General features: G+C 62.1%; 3 protein-coding genes across 4 annotated transcripts; 2 read left to right on the forward strand and 1 right to left on the reverse strand.

The window, feature by feature from the left end:
• The first annotated feature begins 495 nt into the window (after positions 1-495).
• ANO8 (anoctamin 8) lies at positions 496-9,525 on the forward strand. The gene is made up of 17 exons (XM_024134212.3): positions 496-732; positions 1,500-1,610; positions 1,737-1,869; positions 2,052-2,190; positions 2,271-2,367; positions 3,145-3,261; positions 3,341-3,468; positions 3,566-3,727; positions 4,057-4,209; positions 4,324-4,450; positions 4,576-4,631; positions 4,735-4,809; positions 5,537-6,352; positions 6,590-6,781; positions 6,883-7,014; positions 7,096-7,206; positions 8,093-9,525. The coding sequence occupies exons 1-17, from the start codon at positions 627-629 to the stop codon at positions 8,780-8,782; spliced, it is 3,345 nt and encodes a 1,114-aa protein (XP_023989980.2). The 5' UTR covers positions 496-626; the 3' UTR covers positions 8,783-9,525.
• On the forward strand, positions 9,110-12,194 carry LOC129391778 (anoctamin-8-like). Its single transcript, XM_055082016.1, has 2 exons — positions 9,110-9,211; positions 9,518-12,194. The coding sequence occupies exons 1-2, from the start codon at positions 9,110-9,112 to the stop codon at positions 10,004-10,006; spliced, it is 591 nt and encodes a 196-aa protein (XP_054937991.1). The 3' UTR covers positions 10,007-12,194.
• A 78-nt stretch (positions 12,195-12,272) lies between these two features.
• DDA1 (DET1 and DDB1 associated 1) lies at positions 12,273-20,070 on the reverse strand. Of its 2 annotated transcripts, none has more exons than XM_028483061.2 (5): positions 19,847-20,070; positions 15,166-15,242; positions 14,889-14,940; positions 13,961-14,022; positions 12,273-12,969 (listed from the first exon to the last, which is right to left on the reverse strand). In XM_028483061.2, the coding sequence occupies exons 1-5, from the start codon at positions 20,040-20,042 to the stop codon at positions 12,859-12,861; spliced, it is 498 nt and encodes a 165-aa protein (XP_028338862.1). In that variant the 5' UTR covers positions 20,043-20,070; the 3' UTR covers positions 12,273-12,858. The 2 variants fall into 2 exon arrangements, with proteins under 2 accessions (XP_028338862.1, XP_007116948.1); XM_007116886.2 differs by having other exon boundaries at positions 15,166-15,246; positions 19,847-19,952.
• Between the last annotated feature and the right edge of the window lie 871 nt (positions 20,071-20,941).

Raw genomic sequence — 20,941 nt, forward strand, 5'->3', positions numbered from 1 at the left:
TCACATTTAACTAGGAGGACTGTATTTTTATTTGCTAAATTTGGTAACTCTATCGGGTCCTCCCTGAGGACGTTACATCCTGAAGGGCGCAGGGGTTAACTGGACAAAGAGGGCGTGAAGAGTGGCCTAGATAGCTAAACAGCATGTGCTAAGGCCATAAGGCAGGACCTGATATATTTATTCTCATCTTTTCTGTGGTGGTTGAAGTTATTGCTACCAGGAATCTCCCACGCCCATCTCAGATTCCAAACCGATGGCGAAACTAAGGCTCTGAAGCGGAGAATCCAGGCCCGGGGCGGGCGGGGACCGGGAAAAGAATGCACGTTCGGTGCGGGCGGGGACGAGCACCAGAGAGCGAGGTGGGCGGGCGAGAACGAAACCCAGAAAACAACACGGGCGGAGTCGAGAACCAGAGAAAGACGCGCCCGGGGCCGGGAAGGAGAATCGAGGTTCGGCGCGGGCGGGGACGAGAAGCAGCGCTCGGGCACGCGGGGACGGCGGCCGGCGCGGGCGGGCGCGGCCTTTGTCTCCTCCTCTGGCGCGCTCCGTGGCTGCACCCGCCCCATGAGCCCGCGGTCCCCCAGCGCCTGAGCCGCCCGCAGCCCCTGACCTGACCTGCCCTCGCAATGGCCGAAGCTGCCTCCGGCGCCGGGGGCACGTCCCTTGAGGGTGAGCGTGGCAAGAGGCCCCCGCCGGACGGCGAGCCTGCAGCCCCGGCGTCCGGAGTTCTGGGTATGTGTGCAGCGCCTGGATCTGACAGGGTAGCAGGTGCCTGGGGTGTTCGCGGCAGCTGTACGGGGAGGGGGATTGGAGTCGGCCGTCCCGGTCTGGAGTCCAGTCGAGGGGCCCGCTCCTCTGGCACTGCGGCTGCGGCCGGGCGGGCGCGGCTGGGACGGTGCAGTGGGTGGGGGCTCCCATCGCAGAGACTGACACGCCCCTCCTAGAACCCCAGCCCGGGGCTGAGCCCAGTCACCCCTTGGGCTACCGGATCGCTGCCGAGCAGTGATGCGCTTGAGAGAGCCTCTCCACAGAGGCTACAGAATCGTACAGTCCTGGGTTCGAATCCCTGCTCGACTGTGTGACCTTGGGCGCGTGACTTAAATGCTCTGGGCCTCAGTTTCCTCGCCTGTGAAATGGGGGTAAGAACCGCGCCCAGCTATGAGGACGCACTGACATAACGTGGTGAGGCGCTCAGGTCTGCTAGTGAGCGCCCCATCGATTGTGGTTTTGGAGGCGGAGCTGGGCCTCGAGAATGAGTAAGATTTGTAAGGGAGGACCTGGGGGAAGGGCATTCCTGGAGAAGGGCCTGGCTGGTGCAAGGACGAGGAGGGAAGGAAACAAGCCAAGGCCAGAGCTCGCAGGGCCTTGATTGCCGAGCTGAGAGCCGAGGAGCCCTGGCAAGTGTGTGATTAGGGGCAAGGGCTGGAGGGACCAAGACTGGAGGCCAGGGTTCTGATCCGGGAATGGCCTGACCCCAGCCTGCCCTGCCTGCTCCCCAGATAAGCTTTTTGGGAAGCGGCTCCTGCAGGTGGGTCGGTACCTGGTGTCCCACAAGGCATGGATGAAGACGGTGCCCACAGAGAACTGCGACGTGTTGATGACCTTCCCAGGTACCTGTGCCCATCCCCCCAGGGTCCAGAGTGAGCTCCCTTGAGCTGGGCTCCCCTGAGTAGGAGTCTGCAGGAGGCCTTGGACCACCCGTGGCAAGAGCTATCGGTCCCTGTGCCCCTTGGCAGACACGACCGATGACCACACGCTGCTGTGGCTGCTGAACCACATCCGCGTGGGCATCCCCGAGCTCATCGTGCAAGTCCGCCACCATCGCCACACGCGTGCCTACGCCTTCTTCGTCACCGCCACGTATGAGAGGCGAGTCCCTGTCCCTGGCCTCTCGCTGACCCTGCTACTCAGCTCCCCGCCCTTCCAAGCACCAACTGCGAGGTCCAGCCACCCTGCATTTGTCCCTGACGGCCACCAGGTACACCATCCCTAGTTCCAGGATGGTGAGCCAGGGTCTCCCCGTGATCCCACCTCCCCTGCCCTTCCCGCAGCCTACTCAGAGGGGCCGACGAGCTGGGTCTGCGCAAAGCAGTGAAGACTGAGTTTGGCGGGGGCACCCGCGGCTTCTCCTGCGAGGAGGACTTCATCTACGAGAATGTGGAGAGTGAGCTGCGCTTCTTCACCTCCCAGGTGCGGCCGGCTCCGGCCCCCAGCGCACATTCCTAGCCCGTGGGCGGCTGCTCCCTGTGCTCACGCCCTGTCCCCTGCAGGAGCGCCAGAGCATCATCCGCTTCTGGCTACAGAACCTCCGTGCCAAGCAGGGCGAGGCACTGCACAATGTGCGCTTTCTGGAGGACCAGCCAATCAGTGAGTGAGGCGGTCCCAACCTTCCAATCATATGTGGGGAGTTGGCTGGGGCTCTTGGAGGACAGCTATCAAAGTAGGAGGGTTAGGAAGGTGAGGCCTAGATGCAACCAATCAGGGGCTACTGAAGAGCTGGGCGGGACCTGGAGATCAATCAATGAGCTGAAGGGGTGTGGCCTCAGCAAAGGGGTGGGGCTTGTCCCCTCGGAGGCAGGTCCGGGAGGAACCCTTCTCTGGGTCTGGGATAAGGTAGGGGCAGGACCATGGACAGCACTCCACGTACTGTGTGGTGCAGCCCTGGGCCTCAGTTTCCCCTCCAGGAAACCAACCGCTGCAAGTTCACCTTCTAATGCCAGCTTTGCACCATTCCTCAGACGTTTGGAGCAATGAGCTGAGGCCAAATAGCTCTATTTTAAAAAGTGGTTCAGGGAAATTCCCTGGTGGTCCAGTGGTTAGGGCTCCACACTTCCACTGCAGGGAGCCCGGGTTCGATCCCTGGTTGGGGAACTAAGATCCCGCAAGCCGTGCGGTGTGGCCAAAAAAAAAAAAAAAGTGATTCCCCACTGGGATCCCACCCTCTCGGGTTTCCTGCACCCTTCCCCACCTGCCCCTGCACCTCCCAAATTTTGAGGAAGAACCGGATATTCCTTCCACCAAGAACTCCTCTCCTGGGAAGAGCCTCTGCGAGTTTAAGAGCAGGCAAAAAGCTATGACTTGGGTTTCAGCCGAGGGGGGCTGGCCAGGCCCAGCACAGACAGAAGGGTTCTTGTCCCCCAACAGTCCCTGAACTGGCGGCCCGTGGGATCATCCAGCAGGTGTTCCCAGTCCACGAGCAGCGCATCCTGAACCGCCTCATGAAGTCATGGGTGCAGGCTGTGTGTGAAAACCAGCCTCTAGGTGTGGTCCCAGCCGGGGGGTGGGGGTGGGGGTCCCAGGAGGCAGTCAGGGCTGACTGGGACACCCCTGTCCCTGGCAGATGAGATCTGTGACTACTTTGGCGTGAAGATTGCCATGTACTTCGCCTGGCTGGGTTTCTACACATCGGCAATGGTGTACCCGGCGGTCTTCGGCTCTGTCCTGTACACATTCACAGAGGCTGATCAGGTGCTGGGTGTGGACTGCACAGGGGCTGGGACACCCAAGACACCTTCCTCCCTGGACTGGGCCAGCCAACATTTCAGCCCTCCTCTGCCACCCCCAGACAAGCCGGGATGTATCCTGCGTGGTCTTTGCCCTCTTCAACGTGGTCTGGTCAACGCTCTTCTTGGAGGAGTGGAAACGGAGGGGAGCAGAGCTGGCCTACAAGTGGGGGACGCTGGACTCACCCGGGGAAGCTGTGGAGGAGCCACGGCCCCAGTTCAGGGTCAGTCAGGGGGGATCTGAGTCCAGGGACTTCGAGAATGGGGTAAGAAAAAAGAGAAAACACACTGGGCGAGGAGCATTGCCAGAACAAAGGGAGGGGTGAAGTAGGGCTGCAGCATCCTAGATGGTATGCCAAGTGGGGGACTCTGCATGCCCAAAGGAAGAGGGGTGGGAAATTGGCTTTGAGGGGCTGGGAAGGGTGCATTAGGCGGGGGCACCGCAGTAGCACAGCATGACAAAGAGACACTGAGGTCGAAGGGTCGGGAAGGGTGCAAGGGCAGAGGCAGCCCCTCTGATCTCCTGTTGGGCCGGGCCCCCACCCTCTGCCAGGGCGTGCGGCGCATCAGCCCCGTGACTCGGGCCGAGGAGTTCTACTACCCGCCCTGGAAGCGGCTGCTCTTCCAGCTGCTTGTGAGTCTCCCCTTGTGCCTCACCTGCCTGGCCTGTGTGTTCCTGATGATGCTCGGCTGCTTCCAGCTGCAGGTGACCTCCAGCCCCTAGCCCTGGCCTTGGCCCTGACCTGGCGGCCACCTGTCCAGGTGTGCTGTGAGCTGAGCCCAGCTGCTGGGGTGACCTGTGACCGCCCTGCCCCTGCAGGAGCTGGTGCTGAGTGTGAAGGGGCTGCCCCGTCTCGCCCGCTTCCTGCCCAAAGTCATGCTGGCCCTGCTGGTCAGTGCAAGCTCCGAGGGCTACAAGAAGCTGGCCGTCTGGCTCAACGACATGGGTATGCCCTGTGAGGGGAGGTCCTACTGCCCGCCCCCCAGGAGGAAGGGCCCCGCTGCCCTGCGGGGTGTGCCTGCTGCCCATGACGGTCTGGGCCACCCCCTCACTCGCCTCCTTGGCCCCCAGAGAACTACCGGCTGGAGAGCGCCTACGAGAAGCACCTCATCATCAAGGTTGTCCTGGTGAGTGGTGGCCGGCAGGCAGGCAGGGGTTCTGCAGGGGACACACGGGAGCTCCTGGGGACAGAGGTGGCAGGGTGACCGCCCACCTGCCTGCTTCCAACAGTTCCAATTCGTCAACTCATACCTGAGCCTCTTCTACATCGGCTTCTACCTCAAGGACATGGAGCGCCTGAAAGAGGTAAGACCCTGGCCTAAAGCAGTGCCCCCCATGGCAGCCAGTGGGGGGGCCAGACCTGGCCCAAAGGGTCCATGGGCTCTCCAGCCCCTCCCCCCCTCCTCCATCCTTCTCTCCTCTCTGTCCGTCTGTGTGTCCCTTCTCTGCCTGTCTCCCCCCCCATCTGTCTGTCCACCTGTCCGTCGGTCCCTCCACAGCTCCTGATCGTCCTGTCCCTGTCCCAGAGCCTCGAGCGGCAGCTTTGGGCGGTGCTGGTCCCGCTCGCGGCCCTGCGGTTCCGCCTGCTCCTCTCTCCCTCCGGGGCCTCCTGCTCGTGGCCCGGGCCAAAGTACGGGCAGGTGGCGAGCCCTCGGGGCCTCGCCGGGGTGGGCAGTGTGGCTGTGCTGGGGGCCTCACACCAAGCCGAGGTTGCATGCTCTGAGGGGATGGGCTTCCGCTGACGGGGTGCAGGTGGCAGGAGCCCCAGGAGGCCCTGGGTACCAGCTGAGCTCCTGGGTGGTGCTGCAAGCAGGGAAGCCATTGCCTGCCCAGGAGATTGGCTAGGAGCGCTGTGACCTGTCCAGCTGCGGTTTGGGGTTGCCTCTGTGTCCAGGGACATCCAAATTGGGTTCAGGGTGTGTCTGGAAGCGTGTTTCGGGAGGGCGGGTGCCCAGTCCCCGCAGCCTGTCCCGGTGCCCAGAGCCCCGCCCGCCCCCCACGTGGCCTCTCTCCACCCCCTTCCTGCCCCCAGATGCTGGCCACTCTGCTGATCACCCGCCAGTTCCTCCAGAATGTTCGAGAGGTCTTGCAACCGCACCTGTACCGGCGGCTGGGCCGTGGCGAGCTTGGCCTGCGGGCTGCCTGGGAGCTGGCCCGTGCCCTGCTCGGCCTACTGAGCCTCCGGCGCCCTGCACGCCACCTCGAACCCCAGGCTGAAGAGGGTGTCGGTGGCAGCAGCGGTGGGGGGGGCCGCAGGTGTCTCAGTGGGGCCTGCGGGGCACCTGAGGAGGAGGAGGAGGCCACAATGGAGCGTCGGCCAGCGGGGGAAGGTGGGGAGGTGGGGGACGGGCCTCGGGGGGGCAGGGAGGAGGAGGAGGACGAGGAGGAGGAGGAGGAGGACGAAGAGGAGGAGGAGGAGGAGGAGGAAGGCGAGGAGGGCGGCTTCCTGGACTGTGGGCTTCGGCTGAAGAAGGTCAGCTTTGCTGAGCGGGGGGCTGGGCGGCGGCGGCTGGGCCCAAACCCGGAGGCCCTCCTGGAGGAGGGGAGCCCCACCATGGTGGAGAAGGGGCTGGAAGCTGGCGTGTTCACGCTGGCCGAGGAGGACGATGAGGCCGAGGGGGCTCCCAGCAGCCCTGAACGGGAGCCCCCGGCTGTCCTGCTCCGCCGGGCCAGAGGCGAGGGCCGCGACCAGGGCCCCGATGGGGACCCAGACCCAGAGCCGGGCTTGGGTGACTCAGCCCGGAAGCAGCGGCGGCAGAACCGGTCATCTTGGATCGACCCACCCGAGGAGGAACACTCGGCCCAGCTCACCCAGGCCGAGCTCGAGAGCTGTATGAAGAAATACGAGGTGAGGAGGGCGCCTGAGGGCAGAGGCCGGGCCCTCCGAGGGGGCGCAGCGCACAGTGAGGTGGAGGGCCTCGGGGCGATGGGAAGGAATAATGGGACCCTTCATGTGCTCAGGAACTTGCCCGAGGGGGAGCTCTGGGTCCCTGCAGAATAATCTGGGGGGTGGGCTTGAGGAGAGGAAGGTGGTCTGAGGGAGGAGGTGTCCTGGGCTGAGGCCCACCCAGGTGCCCGCCCACAGGACACGTTCCAGGACCATGAGGAGATGTTCGTGCAGTTTGGCTACGTCGTGCTCTTCTCGTCTGCCTTCCCCCTGGCTGCCCTCTGTGCCCTCATCAACAACCTCATCGAGATCCGCAGTGATGCCCTCAAGCTGTGCACGGGGCTGCAGCGGCCCTTTGGGCAGCGGGTGGAGAGCATTGGCCAGTGGCAGGTGGGGGGAGGGCTGAGGGCCCCGAGCCGGGGTGCACCAAGGAGGAGCGGGTGCTGGGGAGGGTGGCCGGCCCCCCCCTGAGCCCGCCTGTCCCCCTGCAGAAGGTGATGGAGGTCATGGGCGTCCTGGCAATCGTAGTCAACTGCTATCTAATTGGCCAGTGTGGGCAGCTGCAGCGCCTCTTTCCCTGGCTCAGCCCCGAGGCGGCCATCGTGTCCGTGGTGGTGCTTGAGGTGGGGCTGGCGGCCGGGTTGGGGGAGCCAGGCGGCGGGTGGGTGTCCCCGTGCCTGCAGCCTCCTCCTCTGTCACCTCAGCACTTCGCTCTGCTCCTCAAGTACCTCATCCACGTGGCCATCCCCGACATCCCCGGCTGGGTGGCCGAGGAGATGGCCAAGCTGGAGTACCAGCGCCGGGAGGCCTTCAAGGTATGCGGGCCGGGGTCAGTGCGCTTTACATCTCTGCTCCGTGGGGCTTCTCCACCTAGCCTGCCTGGCCGTCCAGTCCTTAGCAGGAGGGTGGGTGTTCAGAGCCTGGTGTAATAATTAGCGTTCCAAAGGGCGCCCGGTCCCCTCTGGGATCCTGGTGGCATCCAGCACCAGGTTGGCACTCACGAACTGTCATCCACCAGCTTGCCCAGCATTGCCCTGTTTGGGGCCAGAGACACAGCTGACGCTTCCTAGAAGCCCAAGCTTCTGCCGCATTCCTCAGAAAGCTGCAGAGAAGGCCAGGGAGCTCACTGGCGCCAACCGATGGAGCTCTCCACGATGATGGAAACGTTCTATATCTGTGCTGCCCATGTAGCCCCTCACTACAGATGGCCAACGAGCACTTGAAACGGGGCTGGTGCCACCGAGAAACGGACTTTTTCTTTTCAGTTATTTAAATTGACAAAACCGTGTGTGGCTACCGGCCACTGATGGGGCAGTCACAGCTCTGTCTCTCACCAGTTCTCCAGAAAGCAGGGAACCACTGAGGCCCAACATTTGTTTACACTCTCCCAGTTCCTAAGACGGTGTCTGGCAGGGGATCAGGGACAGAGGTGGTGGCCAGTAAATATTCGTTCTCTTCTCAGGCCTCAGAAAGCACCGGCATGGGTCCAGGGATGTAGTTGGTGCCCCATAAGTGTTTAGATCTCTCCCCACTTCTGCAGAGAGCCCCAGGGTGTGTCCAGGGATGCAGCTGGTACCCAAGAAGCGTTCGGATCTCTCCTCACTTCCGCAGGAGAGCGCCGGCGTGGGCCCGGGCCTGGGTCGGTGCCTCCTCGCCCACCTGCTCTTCCCAGTCCCCATAATGGCTCCGTTCTGCCCGCAGAGACATGAGCGCCAGGCCCAGCACCGCTACCAGCAGCAGCAGCGGCGGAGGCGGGAGGAGGAGGAGCGCCAGCGCCACGCGGAACATCATGCCCGGAGGGAGCGCGACGCCAGTGGCCGGGAGGAAGCTCGGGCCGAGGGCTCCGGGCTGGACCCTGCAGCCCCAGAGAAGGCCTCGGCCAAGGCCAAGGGCAGTGGGGCGGCAGGAGGCCATGGGCCGGAGCGGCCCAAGCGCCCGGGGTCCCTGCTGGCACCTAACAACGTCATGAAGCTGAAGCAGATCATCCCACTGCAGGGCAAGTTCCTGTCGTCCGGGGCTGCATCCTCGCTGGCCGGCGCGGGCGCCAACCTCACTGCCCGGCCGCCCCCTGCCCCGTCCCCCACAGGCAGTGACACCCGCCTGCCGGCCTTCCTCAGCTTCAAATTCCTCAAGTCGCCCGAGACCCGGCGGGACCCAGAGCGTAGCCACTCGCCGCCCAAGGCCTTCCACGCCGGCAAGCTCTTCCCCTTCGGCGGGGCCCGGGCTGAGGCCGGGTCCAACGGGGCGGGCGGGCAGGCCCGGCAGGACGGGACCCCCAGCGGTGGCAGTGGTGGTAGCCGAGCCCAGCGGAGTGGGCCGGCAGACGAGGCCGCAGCTGAGGAGCCGGACACACCCCGGCCGGAAGAGGAAGGCTCAGGTCACAGGCTTTAACTCGGGGGTGGGGACTCCGGGCCGGGCTTTGGGGATAGGGGTGGGGTGTCCAGGCCTGGGGAGAGGGGCTGAAGGGGACAGAGGAGGCCTAGTCTCCCGGTACCGGTTGGGGACCTGGGTATGTGGTACATGGAGCCTCTTTGTCAAAGCCTACCCAGTCTTTCCGGGACCCCGGAGAACCTGGAGCCCTGTGCCTGACCCTCCTCAGCCCTGGGGAGGGATGCCAAAGCCCCTCGTCCCTGTGCCCCTCGCATGGCCTGCCAGGCTCCAGTGCCAGGAGAGATGAGGGAGGCCCCTTCACCACCTGGCCCAGCCTCTCCTGCCCCCATGAGACCCTACACCCAGCTCACTCTGGGGGCACTGGACCCCCAGGCCTCTATGCAAGTCCCCACCCTGCAGCCCAGCTGTTCGAGGCGGCCTTCCTGGGAGGTGGAGCTGGGGCTGCCCACCCAGGGAGTTCAGGGCTGCAGCCACACGTGTGCTGAGCAGAGCCACAGGCCTCACTGCCGCCCCTCCCACCCCGTCCCAGCCCGGAGGCCAGCAGCCCATCCCAGGGAGCCCAAGAGGTGGCAGCTGTAGCACCAGGGATATAGGTCAGAAGTCAGGGGGACTTCCTCAGACCGTCCTCTCTCCGTGAGGGGGAGGGGCCCAGTGCCCAGAGGCGGGGGATGCACCCGAAGAAGCCCACCCCTTGTCACTGATCAGAAGCAATAAGGCCCTCCATGTGCCTGAAAGCCCGGAGGGAGCGCGGGCAGGGTCCCCAGCGGGGTCCAGCGGCGGGGCCGGCATCTCCCCGGAACGGCCCCTCTCGCCTCCGCAGGGACAGCGCCGGCCCCTGTGGGCGCCCCGGCCCTCCGCACCCTCCGCAGCCGGAGCCCTGCGCCGCCGCCGCCGCCGCCGCCGCCAACACCGCTGCCCCGGCCCCCGACGCCACCCGCCGGCTGCTGGCAGTGGGACGGGCCGTGGGGCTGCGGGGGCGAGGGCGCCGCCCCCCGCCAGGCCCCTGCCGCCGCCGCCGCCGAGTGTCCGCCCTGCGCCCTCGCCGGGCCCCTGCCCGCCCCGGCAGCTGGCGTCCTGCCGGGGGACGCCAGCTTCTACAGCCTCCCGCCGCCGCCGCTGCCTCCCACCTCCGACCCCCCGGAGCCCCCGGCCCCGTCGCCCAGCCCCAGCTCCAGTCCCAGTCCCAGTCCCCAGGCCGTGTGCTGGCCCAGCGGCTGGCATTAGCTCCGCCCGCCCTGCCTTCCTGTTTTCATATGCAATATCAATCACGGACGGGGCGGCAGCCGCCACCCAGAAAACGCTGCTGTCGGTGTATCCCAGTATTGGCTGCCCCCTCCTGGGTCAGGGCCGGGGGCCTGGGGCCCCCCTATCTGCCGTTTTCCTTTCGACCAGGATGGGGGGAAAGGAAAGGAAACCCCCCAAAAACAACAGAAAACACACAGAATAGGCGATTATTTATTTGTTTTTAATTTATTTTGTCATATTTTTGTAAAACGGCAGAAATGCAATAAAAAGTATATTTCAACAGTGCCTAAGGGCGGACATGTGGAAAAGGGACGTTAAGGGGCCCAATGACGAGGTTGGGGCCAGCTCTTTGGGGGCCTGGCAGGCCTAGGGTGGGTTCCCGCGCCCCCCGGTCTATGACCCTTGGGGAACTCCTCCAAAGAACTGGGTCTCCAGGCCATGGCTGGAAAACTCCAAAAATCCAGGCCCAGGGGCCCCTGGGAGGAGCCGCAGAGCCTCAGGCCCCATCTTCGGCCTCCTAGATTAAAGAAGAAATCTCAAAGTGCTGATAGGACTCAGCAGTTTGGGCCCTGGGCCTGGGTCCTGAGTCGGCCTCAGTCGTGCAGGGCCACCCTTTCTGGCACACCCGCCTCCCAGGCTGCCATCTGAGGAGTCAAGGGCTGCGGGGAGAACTTGGGTGTGGAAGTCAGAAGGCACCTGGTGCCTGAGTCTCGATGTTGAGGGGATGGCGTGTTGGGGTGTGGCTTCCGGGAAGGGCTGGGATGCCCCACTGTGGGACAGCTGTCAGACCCTATTCGCTGGGACTCTTCACTGTGATCAGGGATGGACGTGGCCTCTCCCACCCTCGGGTGTGTCCACATACAAAGGCTCAGGGCCCGACGGGCCCCATCCCAGGCAGGGCTGGGGGAGCCAGTGTGAGGAAGGGGCACTTGCGGGGGGGGGCATGAAAGAGAAGTCAGGGTTCACTGGAGGCAGGAGAGCAGCCTGTGCAAAGGCACAGAGGTGTGGGAAGGCAGGGTTTGGTGTTTGGGGGAACAGAGTGAGTAAGAGTAAAGGCAAGAGGGGTGGGTGGAGGCCGGCTGAGGGGCCTGTGCCGGGGAGACCACAGGGAGGCCATGGGACCCCTGCCCACACCGTGGACAGCACTGGCAGGAGACAGAACCCAGCCCCTCAAAGGGGAACCTAGGGCCAGGGAGGTGTGGGCAAGCCTCGGGGAGGGACAGGCTGAAGCCTACGCCTGCCCTGCCCACGGCCTTTGAAGCTGAAGTCCTGCCATCTACTCTGCCACCAACAAATGGCGACACCACGCACCTGCCCAGGGTCAGGCCAACCCCTGGGACTGGGGATTCCAAGCTGGTCTGAGAACCCCCAGGGACTTAGCCCCCCCGCCCGGCACGACCACGGTCAAGCTTGCATTTCCTAAGCACCTGCCTTATGACCACAGGAACTGAACACCGCTGCACATGCGCCCAGAGCTGGGCCCCGCAGCTGGGCAGCTAGTCCAGAAGCCTTCCACCCAGCAGGCAAGGGGCAGCTCAGGCCGGAGCAGTCTGCCTCAGGCTGTGCCCTCCACGGTGACACCCTGGGGCAGGCGCCCCCTGCAGCCTCTGTGTCCCTCACGCCGCAGCCCAACCCTTCACCGTCCCCAACACCCCAGCCATCAGCTCCAGCACTCTGGCTCCCACTCAGGGCTGGCAGGGGAAGCAGCGGCATTCCCCTGGCCCCGTGCCCAGTGGTCAGGAACTCAAACCTTCTGCCTGGAGCCCGAATGCCCCCCTACGTCCCCGGGCTCAGCCCCAAGCCCAGTCCAGCTGGCTCCCGGGAGTAGCCGTGGAACCTGCCGACTGAGGGCATTGGGCCTGGGCGTCCCGCGGCGCTCCGCGTGCCTCCTCTCTGAGGGCGTGAGGCCGGGCCACCTGGGCTGTCTCCACAGAGGCTGGTGGGCGTGCCGCCCTGCTCGCCAGTGTCATGGGCGTGGGGCCCACCACAGCTCCATCCTTGGCAGCACAGACCGTCTCTCTGGGGTGTCCCGGTCCTCGAGGACACCTTGACAGCTGGGGCAGAGGGGCGGGTCCGGGCAGGTCTTGGCTCTGAGCAAGATGGCCGCAGCAGGCCCACGAGAGAATCCAGCTGGTCCTGGGGCCCCAGCGTCTGGGGGCCCCTCTCGGCTCCTCTTGGTGATGATGGGACGACTCTCAGTGGCTCCATCCTCTGGGGCTGAGGCACGCCGAGCAAAGACGCAAGGTCGGGTAGGAAAGATCCTTTTATTGGGGTGGACATGGAGCACGCACTAGTCCATGATAAAATGACTTAAGAGAAAGATCCGGAAGGGCTGACTTCTCCCCCTTACGCATGCTCAGAGCAAGGTCTGGGCACAGAATAGGTCCCGGTGGAACTCGAGACAAGGCAAGTCTTTAAGGCCTGAACCAGCCGGTGGGAGCCAGGAGAAGGGCCCCCACCCCTGCCGGCCGGCTGCAGCAGGGGCCTGGCTCTAGACCCTCACAGACACGCTCCAGTTTTCCAGAGGAGAACTGGGGGGCTAGAGGAGGGGGAACTGGAGGGGGGGAGGTGAGTAACAATTGTTGTTTTTAAAAGCATCTACCAACATCACACTACTGGGTCTGACGTCCCCTTTAACCATCGCTTGGTACATTTTACAGCATAAATAAAAACTCAAGGAAAATAAATACATCGGCTCCTATGAGGTTGGAAGTGGTGTGGACGGTGGGGCGTGGGTGGGCCGGCGGAAGGGTTGGGGGGCGGGGCGCTTACACAAGGCGGGCGGGCGAGGAGCAGACAAGACAGGAGGCGCCTGTGGGGGAGTGTGAGTCTTAAGTGTCCTCGTGCATGTCCGGGCTGTCGGTCCGTGCGACCTTGCGGGGGGGCGCCGAGCTCTCACCCTCGAGGTCCACTTGCTCCTGGTCTCTCTTCTTGGCGGCATTCTGGGGGGCAGGGGAAGCGGAGGGGTTGTGAGTCTTCATGCTGGGAGAGCTCCTGAAATCTGAGGCTGGCCCTGGGGCCCCAGCACATCACAGAGCCGGGCAGTCGACCCAGGGCCCGTGGCTGGACAGCCCCTTCTGCCCCCTGGACCTGCCCCACCAAAGCCATGGTCTCCTGGGGACACCAGCCTGTGACAAGTACTTCAAGGAGTCACTAAAATCTCAATGACCCCCACACAGCATTTCTCAGACACTCAGAGAAGCCATCCACCCTGCCGGAGGGCAAAGAGCACTCATGAGCCACCCGGGGAGGCCCCCAAATTGCCACAGAAGAGGAAAGCATGCTGATTTGGGAAAACCTCCTTTCCTCACTGGTGGGAATCAAGGCTTGTGGGGTGGGGGCGGCCAGGAGCTGGGGTTTTCTGAGCAGTCACTTCATCATGGGGTCCCCTTCCAACCTGGCCCAGAGCAGGTCACTGTCCAATGTTCACCATTATGGGGAAAAAACAATCTGACCACATGGCAAAACTACACATACAGATTTTCAAGAAAGAAAAAGAAAAAATATCCTGTCAGAAAGGTGGCTTCTTATGGGAAGGACGGGAGTGATGACTTTTCACAGCAGCTACGCATCCTAGTAGGGCCTGGATTTTTAATCGTGTGTACTTTTCATCATTGAACAAAGACTTCAAGTAACAACACTGAAGTCTATCTGCCACCAGGGCCGTGCTCCCCACAAATTGTGGGGAGCCGGGCCTTAGTACAGCTTACCAAGCCCTGCCTGTCCCTGAGCACTAGAGCCCTGTGGCCTCTGCACAGCCATTCCTCTAGAGCATTCTTCCTTCTGAATCACCTAGCAAACTCCTATTCAGCCCTCAAGGCCCCATTCGAACACCCAGTCTCCCAGCCACCGGTGTCCTTCTGCTACTCAGAGCCCCCTGCTGGGCACTGTGCTCCTTCCCGAGTCCCAGCACTCGAACCCCACATGCCTTACCTTTTTGTCCCATTGCTGATGTAAGTAGCGCAAAAGAATGTTTGTTTTTTCTGTCACAATAACTGAGAAGGAAAGACAGACAAAGTTGCAGGAAGAAGCTGTGGGGAGCCAGCTGCAGGCGGCCCAGCCCCCATCCCAGCCAGCACTGCCCTCCCAGGGTGAGCTTACCCCTTCCTGGCCTCTCGGCTGTCCCTGCCCTGGGTGGCCTTTGTGTGACTCAAGTCACCACCCCCAACCCTGGAGGAGATTTCAGGAAGCCAAGCATTCTCCCTCCTGAGCACAGGCCACTACCACGAGCCCTGGCTGCCCTGACAGGGTCCCTGCTTCCCAGAGAGAGGCTGAGTCCTAAGCTGAGCTCGGATTCCACCCTTGGGCGGGGGAATGAGCCCCGGCATGCCAGGTCACGTGGGTGTTTTCCCAGACAGACCAGGAGCACAGATCCACATGCTGTGCCCCAGTGACCACAGAACGCACCCAGCAGAGTCCAGGATTTTTTCACGGTTGAAAGAAAACACCGTGACCACAATAAATAACCTTGAGATCCCCCTGCTCTGCAGGCTCCAGCCTTTCCCTGCAGGTCCCTCTGCCTAGCCGCCCCCTCCCCAAGCTGCCCATGCCAGGCTGGGCTGGGTCCCCCACCCCATGGTACGAGTCTCGAGACCTGTGACAGGGAGCCAGCAGGGGAGGCCTGACTTGATGCGGGGGTGGGGGTGAGGGCCAGCGAGCAGCAGACGAGGGCCAGCTTGGGACCCTGCAGGGCTGGACGTGGATGCCGGCATGGACATCAGGAGGGTCCCAGGGAAAGCCAGGCTTCCCGCTGCTCCCAAGGGCTGGGAGCTGCCCAGCTTCCCACAGGTCACCTCTTGCACCACCCTCTGGCCCTTCCCCTCAGCAGCCGGGATGGGACAGAACAACAGAGGCCACTTACTCTGTTCGGACGGGTACTCCCGAGTGGGCAGGTAGACTGAGGGACGTCGGTTCTGTGGGAGGGTTGGGAAGGCATGGGTTAGGAGAGTAGACAGGTCTGGGGTCCCCTCACCCCTCAGCTCGGCACCCGCCCTCCAATGCAGATCAAAAGACGTGCGAGGATTTCAAGTGGGGCTGGGTTTGAAGCTCGGCCCCTCTTCCTGGCAAGACCCTGACCTGGGGGCGGCACACCACCCCCGGCCCTTCCCCCGAGGGCAGCTCACGGCCCACGTACTCACCGAGGCTTTGCACACAGAGTCGGCATGAAATCGACTAAAATTGCTTTTGTTGTAGACAGGCAGTCCTTTCAAAAAATCTGCCTAGAAGACAGGGAAGATGGTAAGTGAGAAATCAGGCAGCAGGCTGGGCCACCCCTGGAGCACCTGTGACCGGGTGGGCTACCTACCGGGCGACTTCGGGTTTCCTTCTTTCTGTTCTGTCATTCAAGTTTTCTAGAACTCACCCTTGAGCTGGCCACCTGATGTGTCCACTCTTATGACCAGAACAAAGTAACCAACCCCAGAGTAAGCGTATGATCTCCCACAGGGTCCTCACAATAAACCTGTCACCAGACAAGGAGCGGGGAAACTCAGGCTCAAACAGGACAGGACACTTGCATCAAGTCAGGAGCAAGCAGCAGGGTGGGGAGCCGGACCCGGGCCCATCCGACTGCAGACCTGTCCTCTGTGCTAGCTGAATATTGAACTCGTGGTCTCACCTCACCTCCATTTATGCACCTTTGATAAAGCCTGGGATGAAGACTTGTCCACCCTAAGAAACCCTGAGGGTCCATGTGACAATACATGGGGGTGGGGGAGCAGGAGGCTGGGTGAAGGGGAAACAGCAGCTGGGACACAGGGGCTGCTGGGACACAGGACCCGAAGCCTGGGGTCGACCGAGCTTCCGAATCCTGAGAAAACTCAGAAACCCAAGTGTCAGTGTGTCAGTACCAGCTTTTTTCTTTTTTTTTTCTGGCTGCGCCATGTGGCATGTAGGATCCTAGCTCCCCAACCACGGATCGAACCCGTGTCCCCTGCGTTGGAAGTGCAGAGTCTTAACCACTGGCCCGCCAGGGAAGTTCCAGTGCCAGCTTTTTAAAACTGGCTAAGCTTTTCAGCAAACACTGTGTGGACCAGGGTTGGCTCGAGGGCTGCTCCTGGGGTCCCCATATCCAAAGGCTGCCCTGTAAGGGGAGAATACCTCCCAGTGGGGGGAGGGCCAGAAACCTAAAGGAAGCAGGCTGGCTCCACCCTGCCCCCGCTGCGTGGGGCAGGGGTTCAGGCAACAGAGGTTTCAGGGAGCCAGCGAAAGATTCATTCACAGCTCTGACTCTTGGAAAGTCCTTTTTCTCTGACGCTCTGGCACCAACTGGGCAAGGAAGGGAAAGAGCTCTGGAAGGGGAAGACCCTGACTCTGGGTGGAGGGCAGGTCTCTGACACAAGATGGGGGTGAATAAAGGCCAAGGGGAGCTGTGTCCGCCTCAGGAAACTGAGGCACAAGAGCCCCGGGGAGGGATGAAGGCTGAGAACTTGGGGCAGGGAGTGACTTCCCAGCAGAGCAGGAGGGCAAGGCTGTCGCCAGGCCCAGAGAGGGAGAGCTGGGGAGGACCAGGGGTTTCCCAAGCTGGAGTCACCCCATCATACAGACGAGGAAACTGAGGCAAAAAGGTCATGTAACACTCATCTGAGGTCCCCCGGCCCCAACAAGAAAACAAGGAAGCTGACTGAACCCAGGTTTGCCTAACCTCAGAGGCCAAGCTCCTGTTCTGTGATGCCAGTGCCTCTGCTTCCTGCATGAAATCTGAGGGCTCAGAGTCTACAGGCTATGTGAACCCTCCCTTGGGTGCTCCATCGCCATGCCTGACCCAGGCGCTGCGCTCTTGGGGAAGCGGCTGTTCAGATGATCCCCCACCACCCTCTGGTGCCAGTGGAAACAGGCGTCCTCACCCCTGTGCAGCCCAACCCCTCCTCTGCTGGGCCCCAGCAAGCACCTAGTGCGATGGGTGAGCCAGGGGAGCTGGAACGTGGATGGGCCTCCTGCTCCCACCCAGGAGGTGGCCCTCACATCTGGGTGACCTACGGCCCCAGAGCCAGCTCAGAGTGCCTCAAACCTGCCTCCCCTGTCCCAGGACCCCTGCCTCAGCTCAGCCCGACTATGGGGCCAGCTTCATCCATCCGGCAAGGTGTTCTCAGGACCCACCTGTGTGGTGGGCCCTACACCAGGCACCAGGGCACTGCGGAGAGCCACAGCAGACCTACTTCTGGCCCCAGGGAACTGCCAGTGCATGGGGACACGGGTGTGGATCAAAGAGCCATGCAGTGAATGCAGAGTGGCCATGAGGACAGGGCACCACGAGGTGCCATGTGAGGCCCATGACAGTAGGGGGAGGGGGGAGGGAAGGCTGGCTGGTCTGGGGGATGGGGAGGACTGCCCAGATGCAGTGATGCAGGCCTGAGACCTACAGGAGAGGAGGGGTCCTTGCCCAAACTCAAACCCCTATGCAGCCCTGGTTCGGCTTGGCCCACACCAGCGTCCTGCCACACGCCTCCTCAGCCCGTGCCACCCTCCAGGAATGCCCCTCCGCTCTCCATGTGGGAAACACCCGCCAAACTCTCCAGCCAGCTCAAAACACCCCCTCCCCCTTCCCTCTCCCCACACCTCGGGAGCCTCTAACAGGGAGCCTCTGCCAGAGCCACGCTCATACCCCAACGAGGTCATCTGTTTACACATCCAGTTCCCTCACTGGACTGCCACCTCCCTGAGGCAGAGGGCAGGGCAGGGCTGGCTCAACCCTGGGTCCCTGACAGGGCTAACATGGGGCCGGGCAGCAGAGTGGTGAGAGGTTCCGAAGCCCCAGGCCTGCACTGAATCCTGGATGGGCCCTTCCCTGGCTGTGTGACCTGAGGCAGGTGACCTCCCAGTCTGGCCGCCCCAGTTGTGAACCGGGTTTACAAGAGGGACCCCTCCCAGGGTTGCTCTGGGTTTCAGTAAGACAACACAGGGAGAGAGCTTTGCCCAGAGCACCCCTGAGGGCAGCTGTTAGTATCAATGCATGTGTGCTGAATAAATGAATGCAGACAGGGCATGGCCAGTACTTCCTGTCAGCTAAGCAGGAAAACCAGGCCTCAGACACAGAGAGAAATCCTCACCTCAGCCAGACAAATCCTAGCTATAGCTGGGCCCAGAAGCTGTCCATTGCCTCAGCAAACACTCACTGAATATCTGTGTGCCAGTCCCTGTGTGGGCAGCCTGCCAGTGACCCAACCAAAGCAAGATGAGGAAAAGAAATGGTGTGCAGAGAGAGGAGGCATGGGGGCCTCCTGCAGTCAGGAAGGGACCCTCTGAGCAGATGTTATTCACAGGAGGAAGAGCAATCCAGGCAGGAGTAACAGGTGCAAAGACCCTGGGGTAGCAGGGACTGAGTGTGAAGATGTGAAAACAAGGCACTGTGGCTGGAGCTCACAGCGGGGAGGGGTGAAGAGGGTGGAGATGAGGTCACAGAGCTGGGCAGGGACCTTGGAGGCTGAGGGGAGAGGTGGGTTTCATTGGGGTTTCAACAGGAAGCCACCCCACTGTTTTGTAAGCTAGATAGTGGTATTATCTGATTGACATCTTTAAAAGCTCCCTCTGGTTCTGGGTGAATTACAGAATGCCAGTGGGGCAGGATGGAGGCAAGAAGACCAGGGAGGAGGCTGGAGCAGGTGTTCAGGCGGGAGGTGGCAGTGCCGGGACCAGGGTGGGGAGCTATGGACAGATTCAGAATTCGTTTTGGAAGCAGAGCCAACAGAACCCTCTTAGGAACTGGGAGTGGGCAATGAGGTCGCAGCGAGGAGTCAAGGACAACACCCAGGCTTGGGGACCCACGTGCTAGGAACCCACTTACCACTTTCCCATGTCCTTACTGACAAGAAGTCTTTTACCTATTCCCCACCACATCCCAAGGACTACACCTTGTGGGCTGGGACCCTGAGTCCAGGAACAATGGGGTTTGACCTGCCCTGACAAAAGCTTCCATCATCTCTGCCAGCCCTGGGGATGCCAAAGAGTGGAGGGAATGAAGGGTGCTTCAGTCCAACTGTGAGGCTGTGTCCCACTTCACAGGTGGAGAGCCCGAACCCCAAAGAACCACCAGACCCAAATCCCAGGATGAGTGAGCAGCCCAAGGGGGATTTTAACCTCCCAAAAAGTTGGCATGATCCCCACTTCAAGATGAGGAGACAGCTGGGAGAGAATGTCACCATCCCCGAGTCACCCAGCTCATCTGTTGAGCGTTCACTGTCTCAAGCCCTTTAAGACGTCAGTTCCCCAAATTATCACAACCCTATTAAGTCTGGGCTATTGCTACCCTCATTTAACAGGGATAGGGCCTGGTGACTGGAGAGATGAAGTCGCTCCCTCTTAGAGCTGGTCGGGATCGGAATGTTGGAGGTGGGGTCAGGGCTCTGGGGGACCAAGGCAGTTCGCGATGTCGCACTTCCTTTGGCGATAAAGCCCCGCATGTCACGATGTCAAGCCCCCTCCCCGCCCCGACGCTCAGGCCAGCCTCCCAAACCTTCCCGAACAGGAAAGGCCCAGGCCTGGCGCCCGGAGTACGAGGCCTCAGTTGGGGGTCTCGGGGTACCCCATCCCCACCCCCCCAGGCGATTTCCGGGGGAGCCGCGACCCGGAAATGAATGAGTTGCCAGGGCCTGGAAACCTAGATAGGGTCAGGGGTCGGAGATGGACCCAGGACGGGGTCAGCAAGAAGCTCACAGAAGGGTCCGGGGGGGTCGAAGGTGACAGGTCAGAGAGAGGGGCGGGGCCGGGCCCGAGGGGGCCGGCCAGGGCGGTGAGGGGCCTCGGGGGTTACTGGAGGTGGGTGGGCCCGCGGCGCCATTTTGTCGAGCGGAGGGGGAGTACGGCCCCGGCGGCCACCCTCACCATCTTCTGTTTCCTCCGTCGCCGCCTCAGCCACCGCCTCAGCCGCCGCCACCGCCACCACAGCCGCCTCCTTAGCAGCCGCCGCACAGTAACTTCTAGCCACGGCACAGCCCACACTGCTGGTGCGGCCGCCCTTCAGTCGTTGGTCCGCCCTCTGGCCCTGCCTCCAAGTTATGCGGTCTTTACGCACTCCCATTGGTCAGATCCGGCTAAGTCACGCGCCCATTGGTTGCCACGCCGCCTCTCTTCGTGGTCAAGTTGAGTTGAGAGAGCAAAACCCCGCCCGGGACTTGCAAGCGAAGAGCAGCGAAATCCGGAAGTGGGCGGAGGCCGCGACCCCAAAGCCCCTTGGGATTTGTAGTCTGCAACACCCGGAGGTCCCACCGCGCTCTCTAGCGTTTGCTACGCTTTTTCATATGGTAGTTCATGGGGTTCTCACAGCAGCCCCGGAAGGATAGGGACCCACCGTTACACTCCCAGCCTCCTCCCTGGGGTCCCAACCTTAGGTTTCGGCATATCTAAACTGCTCCCACACTAGCCGCTTGATATCTTTAAGCTGACAGAACATCTTTGAAACACTTCCCTTGGCTCCCCAGAATCCCAAGGATCCAGTCCCGCCTCCTCGGTCCCAAATTCTGGGCCCCTCCGGCCTCCTTCGTCCACCTTTTATCCTGACCCGTCCAATCCCTCCTCCCTTTGGGCCCTCCCAGACCCTGCCACCTTCTCTAAGAAGCCTTCCCCGACTGCGTTCTTCCCAAGGCAAAGTCCAGTGCCTCCTCTGGGCTCCACAGTTCTCACAATCATCCTCCCAGCCCTGACTCCACTGTGTCCAAACTGCCTGGGTACGAATCAAGCCACCGCCCCCCACCCCACCACCAGCCTGACAGCCTGGAGAGAACAAGAACTTATTGAGGAAGTACTCAATGAGTTACTAAGTGGAAGCTACTAAGTATTATTACACCAACATCACAGCAAAGGAGAAATGAGCATCTCATTTTAAGGATGGATCCTCTTTATTTTTTTGGCCGCGCAGCATGCAGGATCCTAATTCCCCAACCAGGGATGGAACCCGCGCCCCCTGCAGTGGAAACCTGG

This window comes from Physeter macrocephalus, unplaced genomic scaffold, assembly GCF_002837175.3.
Source record: "Physeter macrocephalus isolate SW-GA unplaced genomic scaffold, ASM283717v5 random_4, whole genome shotgun sequence".
In the NCBI taxonomy this organism is placed as follows: domain Eukaryota; kingdom Metazoa; phylum Chordata; class Mammalia; order Artiodactyla; family Physeteridae; genus Physeter; species Physeter macrocephalus.

What these genes read in the sequence shown, in the direction of transcription:
- ANO8 (XM_024134212.3), top strand. Translation starts at nt 627, where the DNA reads ATGGCCGAAGCTGCCTCCGGCGCCGGGGGCACGTCCCTTGAGGGTGAG. An exon ending in CGTCTGGCTCAACGACATGG is followed by an intron (nt 4,451 to 4,575) that starts GTATGCCCTGTG and finishes CTTGGCCCCCAG; the next exon opens with AGAACTACCGGCTGGAGAGC. An exon ending in AGAGCATTGGCCAGTGGCAG is followed by an intron (nt 6,782 to 6,882) that starts GTGGGGGGAGGG and finishes GTCCCCCTGCAG; the next exon opens with AAGGTGATGGAGGTCATGGG.
- LOC129391778 (XM_055082016.1), top strand. Translation starts at nt 9,110, where the DNA reads ATGAGACCCTACACCCAGCTCACTCTGGGGGCACTGGACCCCCAGGCC. An exon ending in CGAGGCGGCCTTCCTGGGAG is followed by an intron (nt 9,212 to 9,517) that starts GTGGAGCTGGGG and finishes TGTGCCTGAAAG; the next exon opens with CCCGGAGGGAGCGCGGGCAG.
- DDA1 (XM_028483061.2), bottom strand. Translation starts at nt 20,042, where the DNA reads ATGGGAGTGCGTAAAGACCGCATAACTTGGAGGCAGGGCCAGAGGGCG. An exon ending in GACGGAGGAAACAGAAGATG is followed by an intron (nt 15,243 to 19,846) that starts GTGAGGGTGGCC and finishes TCTTCTAGGCAG; the next exon opens with ATTTTTTGAAAGGACTGCCT. An exon ending in ACTCTGTGTGCAAAGCCTCG is followed by an intron (nt 14,941 to 15,165) that starts GTGAGTACGTGG and finishes ACCCTCCCACAG; the next exon opens with AACCGACGTCCCTCAGTCTA.